Source organism: Orussus abietinus, unplaced genomic scaffold, assembly GCF_000612105.2.
Source record: "Orussus abietinus isolate OABI.00-Male unplaced genomic scaffold, Oabi_2.0 scaffold1119, whole genome shotgun sequence".
Classification (NCBI taxonomy): domain Eukaryota; kingdom Metazoa; phylum Arthropoda; class Insecta; order Hymenoptera; family Orussidae; genus Orussus; species Orussus abietinus.
The window spans coordinates 2,101-10,853 of NW_019395269.1; the positions used below are offsets into that span (position 1 = coordinate 2,101).

General features: G+C 38.6%; 1 protein-coding gene across 1 annotated transcript; it reads left to right on the forward strand.

The window, feature by feature from the left end:
* Positions 1-437: 437 nt before the first annotated feature.
* On the forward strand, positions 438-2,554 carry LOC111674232 (amyloid-beta-like protein; the record flags this gene model as incomplete). The annotated part of the gene is made up of 2 exons (XM_023433709.1): positions 438-491; positions 2,423-2,554. Coding segments are annotated over 2 exons (186 nt in total), but the record flags the coding sequence as incomplete, so codon positions are not given.
* Positions 2,555-8,753: the final 6,199 nt, after the last annotated feature.

Genomic DNA, 8,753 nt, shown 5'->3' on the forward strand with positions numbered 1-8,753 from the left:
CAAAGAAATATTTAGAAATTATTCTATGCTACTAGGGATTTGTTTATTTCCCTCCACGTGTGAAAGAGCCGGGTCGCGCGACACGAGGCGGGGTGTGAGCTAGGGAATAATTTCTTTCCTGGGCATGTATAGTCCGGAAAGAAATTATCAGATACTTAGCAAAGATTACAAAGAAATATTTCGAAATTACTCTATTCTACTAGGGATTTGTTTATTTCCCTCCACGTGTGAAAGAACCGTGTCGCGCGACACGACGCGGGGTTGGGAGCTAGGGAATAATTTCTTTCCGGGGCATGTTTAGCCCCCGGAAAGCGGAAAACGGAAAACCCCGCAGCGGACTGATTAGTTGGCTCGGATTTGGTAGCGCTATAATTATCATCCTAGGCTTTTCCCGAGGCTGGCGACTAATCCGAGGTCTTTCCTCTTTTTCTTTCCAGGCGGTCTCGGAGCGGTTGGAGCTGGCGCCAGCTGGAGGGAGATCGGAACCGCAGGTGATTAAAGGAAAGGCGAAAAACAAGGCGGAAAAGTTCTTCGCCCCGAGTTAGAGGCTATCGGGACTCGCGTTCGCGCTCCCGGAATTAACCGGGAGTTTCCTCCCGAGGGAACGAACGGGTCTTAATTCGTTGTCGGGTTTAATGCGAGAGCGGCGCCTCCGGGAGGACGCCCTGACTTCTCCTTTTTTCCCCTCTTTCGTTTCCTCGTTATTCCCTTTTTTTTCTCTTTTTTTTCTTTCGTTCTGTTACCTCCACTCCGCGATACTCGGGTAATCGTCTCAAAGGGTGGCCTTTGCGTTTCGCGGTAATATCGCACTCGCGACTCTTTATTAATTCCCCTTCGCGGTTAACGAGGGTCCGATGAATGCGGGAAATTTCTCTTTAGCCGAAACGAGTAGTTGATTACGTGATTATATGTGCGCCGCTCTCTTTGCGCCGAATAAAGGGATAGTGATGGAAGTGATACGATACTTATTGATAATATTGCAAGCATTTAATTCTCTGGTATTTATTCTGAGGTATGGAAAATATATAAAAAATAAGATACTTGGCATCAATATTCGATATCGATACCTTTTAGAGTGATACATAATAATACGGTTATCGTAAATATGTGATTATATGTGCGCCGCTCTTTTTGCGTCGAGTAAAGGGATAGTGATGGAAGTGATACGATACTTATTGATAATATTGCAATAATTCAATTCTCTGGTATTTATTCCAAGGTATCGAAGATATATAAAAAATGAGATACTTGGCATCAATATTCGATATCGATATCTTTTAGAGTGATACATAATAATACGGTTATAGTAAATATCTGATTATATGTGCGCCGCTCTTTTTGCGCCGACCGAGAGATAGTAATGGGAGTGATACGATAATTATTGATAATATTGCAATAATTAAATTCTCTGGTATTTATTAAGAGGATTGAAGATATATAAAAAATGAAATACTTGGCATCAATATTCGATATCGACATCTTTTAGAGTGATACATAATAATACGGTTATCGTAAATATGTGATTATATGTGCGCCGCTCTTTTTGCGTCGACCGAGAGATAGTAATGGGAATGATACGATAATTATTGATAATATTGCAATAATTAAATTCTCTGGTATTTATTAAGAGGCATTGAAGATATATTAAAAATGAGATACTTGGCATCAATATTCGATATCGATACCTTTTAGAGTGATACATAATAATACGGTTATAGTAAATATCTGATTATATGTGCGCCGCTCTTTTTGCGCCGACCGAGAGATAGTAATGGGAGTGATACGATAATTATTGATAATATTGCAATAATTAAATTCTCTGGTATTTATTAAGAGGATTGAAGATATATAAAAAATGAAATACTTGGCATCAATATTCGATATCGATATCTTTTAGAGTGATACATAATAATACGGTTATAGTAAATATCTGATTATATGTGCGCAGCTCTTTTTGCGCCGACCGAGAGATAGTAATGGGAGTGATACGATAATTATTGATAATATTGCAATAATTAAATTCTCTGGTATTTATTAAGAGGCATTGAAGATATGTTAAAAATGAGATACTTGGCATCAATATTCGATATCGATATCTTTTAAAGTGATACATAATAACACGGTTATAGTAAATACGTGATTATACCCTAGTAGCACAAAATATTTGTCTTATATTTTCTATATATTTAACGAATATCGTACATTTTGTAAATATTTGGCAGATATTTGAAGTATTTGATACCTGCGTGTAGGTATCATTTGGGTATTAATATCATTTCATACTTTCGTCTTTATGTACGCTCTTAAGATATTGATATTTTGCTGTTAGGAATCGATACTGATCGCGACGTATTATTTCCATCACTATCGAGGGCCCTTCGAAAATAATTATGATCGTCGAACGTTTCGACCCTTTCCGAAGGTGGCGACCCTCTGCGAGGCAGGTGAGGTCTACCTGGCGCAGCACATTGGAGAACAGGGCAGATGGGTCTCATCCACCGACAGGAAGAGCTGCATGACGAACAAGCTCGAGATCCTCGAGTACTGTAAAAAGGTAAGCCACTTTGCCTGCTCGACGAATTTTTCTTCATTTTTCTTCCAATACTTTGGAAGGACTTCAAAGGCGCCTTTCACAGGTGATATCTCCCACTGCTTCCTTTCATTTCTTTCAGTGATTTTTATCAAAGCCTGGAAAACTTGCCTATTTTTAAACAATTCATCCCGCCATTTTAATGTTCAATGATTTTTCTTCAAAGCATGGTAAACCAGGCTATTTTGTTTTTTCTTTTTAATAATTAATCCCGTCATTCTAATGTTCAATGATTATTCATCGAAGCCTAGTAAACCAGCCTATTTATTTTTAATAACCGCCATTTTAATGTTCAGCGATTTTTCATTGAAGCCCGGTAAACCAGCCTATTTATTTTTAATAATTCATCCCGCCATTTTAACGTTCAATGATGTTTCATCGAAGCCTGGTAAACCTGCCTATTTTTTTAATAATATTCATTTCGCCATTTTAATGTTCCATGATTTTTCATCGAAGCCTGATAAATCAGCCTATTTATTTTTAATAATTCATCCCGCCAATTTAACGTTCAATGATTTTTCATCGAAGCATGGTAAACCAGTCTATTTTTTAATAATATTCATTCCGCCATTTTAATGTTCAATGATTATTCATCGAAGCCTGATAAACCAGCCTATTTTTTTTAATAATATTTATTCCGCCATTTTAATGTTCAATGATTTTTCATCGAAGCCTGATAAACCAGCCTATTTATTTTTAATAATTCATCCCGCCATTTTAACGTTCAATGATTTTTCATCGAAGCCTGATAAACCAGCCTATTTTTTTTTTAATAATACTCATTCCGCCAGTTTAATGTTCAATGATTTTTCATCGAAGCCTGATAAACCAGCCTATTTATTTTTAATAATTCATCCCGCCATTTTAAATGATTTTTCATCGAAGCCTGATAAACCAGCCTATTTTTTTTTTAATAATACTCATTCCGCCAGTTTAATGTTCAATGATTTTTCATCGAAGCCAGGTGGACAAGCGCGGCTTGATTTTGGGTTTAATAGTTTCCGGCACGTTAATTGAACCATCTGCATATTGATCCGGGCACGGAATTGGTATATCAATATTGCAACGATATGCGGGGAGAGTGTGTAATCATTTTTAATAATTTATTCGGTCATTTAAATTTCCAAAGATTTTTCATCGAAGCTCGGTGAACAAGCCTAGCTTGATTTTCCGTGTAACAGTCTCTGGCACGTGGATTGAACCATTTGCATCCTGATCGGGGTACATGAAATTGGTACATCAATATTGTAATGACACTACGCGAAAAGCATGTCCCTATTTTCCGTAATTCACCTAATCATTGTACTGAGCTACGATTACAAGACTCCCTATTAATGAAGATTCTACCCGCGGTAAAAATTTCATTATGGAGATTTTACATTTTTATCCGATCACCTGTTTTGTTAATAACGTTGATGCACGTTGATGCACTTTGATGAGACAAGAATTGCAATTAATTTAATACAGTCGGACTCACGATTAATGACGATTCTACCATCGGTAAAAATTTCATTATGGGGATTTAACATTTTTATCCGATTACCTTTTCCGTGATAACGTTGATGCAGGTTGATGCACTTTGATAGGACAAGAATTGCAATTAATTTGATACAATCGGACTCACGAGTAATGACGATTCTACCCGCGGCAAAAATTTCTTTATGTGGATTTTACATTTTTAACCGATCACTTATTCCGTGATAACGTTGATGCACGTTGATGCACTTTGATGCGACAACAATTGCAATTAATTTGATACAATCGGACTCACCATTAATAACGATTCTACCCGCGGTAAAAATTTCTTTATGGAGACTTTACATTTTTAACCGATCACCTGTTCTGTAATAGCGTTGATGCACTTTGATGCGACAAGAATTGCAATTAATTTGATACAATCGGAGCTTTCGTTAGAGTCGCGTTCGTTACGTTTCAAAGAAATTGCAACGATGTCCACGGAGAGAAAGAGAGAAAACTCCATTACGGTCAGGAGAACAATTTCACACGCGAGTGCATGTAATGGTCGGAGCAATATTTCTCTTCTTGCGCACGTGAACCCCTTTGACGATTCGTCATCTCCGGAAGTCGCGTTTCGGGCGCGCCAGGGTGCATTTTGCGACCGTCCACCCTTTTATACGACCTTTATCCCGGTTATCCCGTTTATCCCGTGGACGTCCCGGGGTCGTCCTCGTACTTCCATCGACGCGTAATGGACCCAGCTCGGGCGGAAGCTTACAATTTTTCTCGTCGGATAAATTCGAAGAGGAGTGCTCCCGGGAAATCTCGATCCGTACTTTTGGCTCACTCGGCCGAGTAACTTCCGCTTTTAAGGTGAAGTGAAGCCCCCTTCAAATCAGTCGATTCGAATACAACACTTTTTTTTTTTTTTTAAAGGGTATCGGATCAAACTGTCCGAAACTTTGACACATCACTCGTGATCATCTAAGAATTGTCCTGACACAATCATTGCATAAAATTGTATGTGATTGAAAAGTCTAATTAGGGTATTAAGGCGGGGTCGTTTGCACCTTTGCTCCAAAATGATAGGCCGATCCGGGCCAGAGATATAGTCCCAACTATTCGGAACAAACCTTCGCCATAATCAGCCATAATCGAATAATTTCACAATTTGTTGGCCTATATAACATTGCACTCCTAACCGTATCTAATTGAAAAGTCAAATTAGGGTATTAAGGCGGGGTCGTTTGCACCTTTGCTCCAAAATGATAAGCCAACCGGAGCCAGAGATGTAGTCCCAACTATTCGGAACGAACTTTCGCCATAATCGGCCATAATTGAATAGTTTGACAATTTGTCGGCCTATATAACTTTGCATACATAATCGTGTCTAATTGAAAAGTCTAATTGGGATATTAAGGCGGTGTCGTCTGCACGTTTGCTCCAAAATGATAGTTTGACCGGGGCCAGAGATATAGTCCCAACTATTCGGAACGAAGCTTCGCAATAATCGGCCTACATAACATTGCATACATAATTGTGTCTAATTGAAAAGTCTAATTAGGATATTAAGGTGGTATCGTTTGCACCTTTGCTCCAAAATGATAATCCGACCGGGGCCAGGGATACAGTCCCAACTATTCAGAACGAAGCTTCGCAATAATCGGCCTACATAACATTGCATACATAATTGTGTCTAATTGAAAAGTCTAATTAGGATATTAAGGTGGTGTCGTTTGCACCTTTGCTCCAAAATGATAAGCCGACCGGGGCCAGGGATACAGTCCCAACTATTCAGAACGAAGCTTCGCAATAATCGGCCTACATAACATTGCATTCACAATCGTGTCTAATTGAAAAGTCTAATTATGGTAATAAGGCGGTGTCGTCTGCACATTTGCTCCAAAATGATAGTTCGAACGGGGCCAGAGATATAGTCCCAACTATTCGGAACGAAGCTTCGCAATAATCGGGCATTATCGAATAGTTTGACAATTTGTCTACCTACGTAACATGGAATATATAATCGTGTCTGATTGAAAAGTCTAATTAGGGTAATAAGGCGGTGTCGCGTTGTCGTTTGCACCTTTGCTCCAAAATGATAGTCCGGTCGGGGTTACAGATAACAGTCCCAACTATTCAAAACGAAGCTTCGCAATAATCGGCCTACATAACATTGCATTCATAATCATATCTAATTGAAAAGTCTAATTAGGATATTAAGGCGGTGTCATTTGCACCTTTGCTCCAAAATGATAATCCGACCGGGGCCAGGGATACAGTCCCAACTATTCAGAACGAAGCTTCGCCATAATCGGGCATTATCGAATAGTTTTTCAATCCGTCGGGCGAGTACCTCGGGGGTCCGTAATTTCATTTAGTTTCGGCCCAGCGCCATTAATTGATCCTTCGTCCTTTGCGGCCTCTCGAGCGTTTTGCGGACAAAAGTCCTCGCAATAACGCGCGAGGCGGCTTTTCCGTCGAAAGAATCCTTTACCCGCGACTACCACGGAGAGACAGAATTGCATTTGGCTATACCGAGGGCCGCAATTAGATGAAAGAAAGAGAGGCGAAATTTGAATGAGAGAAAACACGAAAGTTGGAGGGAAGGGACCAGAAGTTAACGACCTATTCCCCGTCCCGAAAGGAAATTTCCAAAACGAAATTGGATTCCGCTCTTACGGCCAGGTTAGAAGGCGGTTCTTTCCCATGGAAAAATCTTTCCCGACACGGGTTAATTTCCCTCCAACTTTTAATTACACCCCGCGGTTAACTTGCACAAATTCATCCGAAGTGTATCCTCAGGTTCGGAATTTTTCTTTGGAAGCGGAAAAAAGATGCAATATTTCAGAAACGTTAAAATCATTATTTTCGAGATTTTAGTCCTTTATCTGAAGGATATCCGAAGGATATAACCGCCCCTCATCTTTCTTCAAATTCCCTAGTAGCACAAAATATTTCTCCTATATTTTCTATATATTTAACGAATATCNTTTCATTTGTTTCATTTGCTTAATTAATTTCATTTGTTTCATTTGCTTCATTGATTTCATTTGTTCCATTTGCTTCATTAATTTCATTTGTTTCATTTGCTTAATTAATTTCATTTGTTTCATTTGCTTCATTGATTTCATTTGTTCCATTTGCTTCATTAATTTCATTTGTTCCATTTGCTTCATTACTGGAACGTTTCAATCGAAGCGGTATTTTTAAAAGTCTCGGAATGGATTCACTCCATTTTATACATTTTATGCAAATTGATCCTGAAAGTTATTTTAATCGAGGTTTAAGCAGTCAACTGTGAATTCTGCCGAGTCCCTCGGGAGAATTCCCGAGTCGCTCGCGGAATGGAATTTCGAGGGAACTCTCCCAATCGAAATGATCGATCTCCCATCAGTCGTGTCCCTACATCCTTGCTTGATTCAAACCCATGCAGTTCATTAACTTCATTTGTTTCGTTTGTTTCATTATTTTCACTTGTTTCATTTGCTTTATTAATTTCAATGGTTTCATTTGTTTCATTTGCTTCACTAATTTCATTTGTTTCATTTGCATCATTAATTTCATATGTTTCGTTTGTTTTATTTGCTTCATTAATGTCAATTGAATCTTTAGGTCCTTAGAACGTTTCAATCGAAGCGGTGTTTTTGAAAGTCTCGTAATGGAGTTACTCCAATTTATACGTTTTATGCAAATTGATCCTGCCGAGTCCCTCGGGAGAGCTCTCCCAATCGAAATTATCGATCTCCCATCAGTCCTGCCCCTACACCCTCGATCCTTTTGATCATTCAGTTCCGTTAATTCGTGTGTACTCGTTTTTTTTAATGTTACACCTGGCGTCGATTACGGTGCCTCTAATGAAAAGATTAACGAGGAAGTTGCACGATTAATCGAACGATCGGGGTTTAATTACGCCCCCTGTAATATTCCCGCAATTACTGTCCTTGCGCTTAAGAATTCCGTAACCCGTCTTACTTGAATTATGGGCGAGCAATTAACGCTCATACAGCCTGACTCGTTGCACGTAATTCACGTTTGCTCCCTGAAATATTCGACATGCCCATTTGCGCGCCGCAGGATTTCGCTTTGCATATATTAATTTATAAAAAGGGAGAGAGAAGTCCCGATTTGGAAATAAAAGCCCCCTTTCAAAAATTCCTCTGTACCGTCGAAAAAAATCCAGGGCAATTTCGCAGGGCGTATTACCCTGGTTTTAAAAAAGCTCGGCTCACTCAAAGGATTAAACGAGACCCTTTCGTTATCGAAGGAACTCGGCTCGCGGTACAGAGACCATTGCTCTACGTATATTATACGTATAAATCCGAAACAAGGGTAACTAGAAATTTCTCATTTATTTTTTTTCTCTTTTCTATCTTTCCCTAGTAGCAGATAATATTTGACCTATATTTTCTATTTATTTAACGAATATCGTACATTTTGTAAATATTTACCAGACATTTGAAATATTTGCATAACGTTTGCTTTAGAATATTATCTCTATAATATTTATATAATATTAGCTCAAATTATTCTATGCTACTAGGGACGGAACGAAAATGAAGTATGTAGTTGGAATCAACCCTTAGTCATTCGGGCGATACACCCCTAGCAGCACAAAATATTTGTCCTATATTTTCTATATATTTAACGAATATCGTACATTTTGTAAATATTTACCAGACATTTGAAATATTTGCAAAACGTT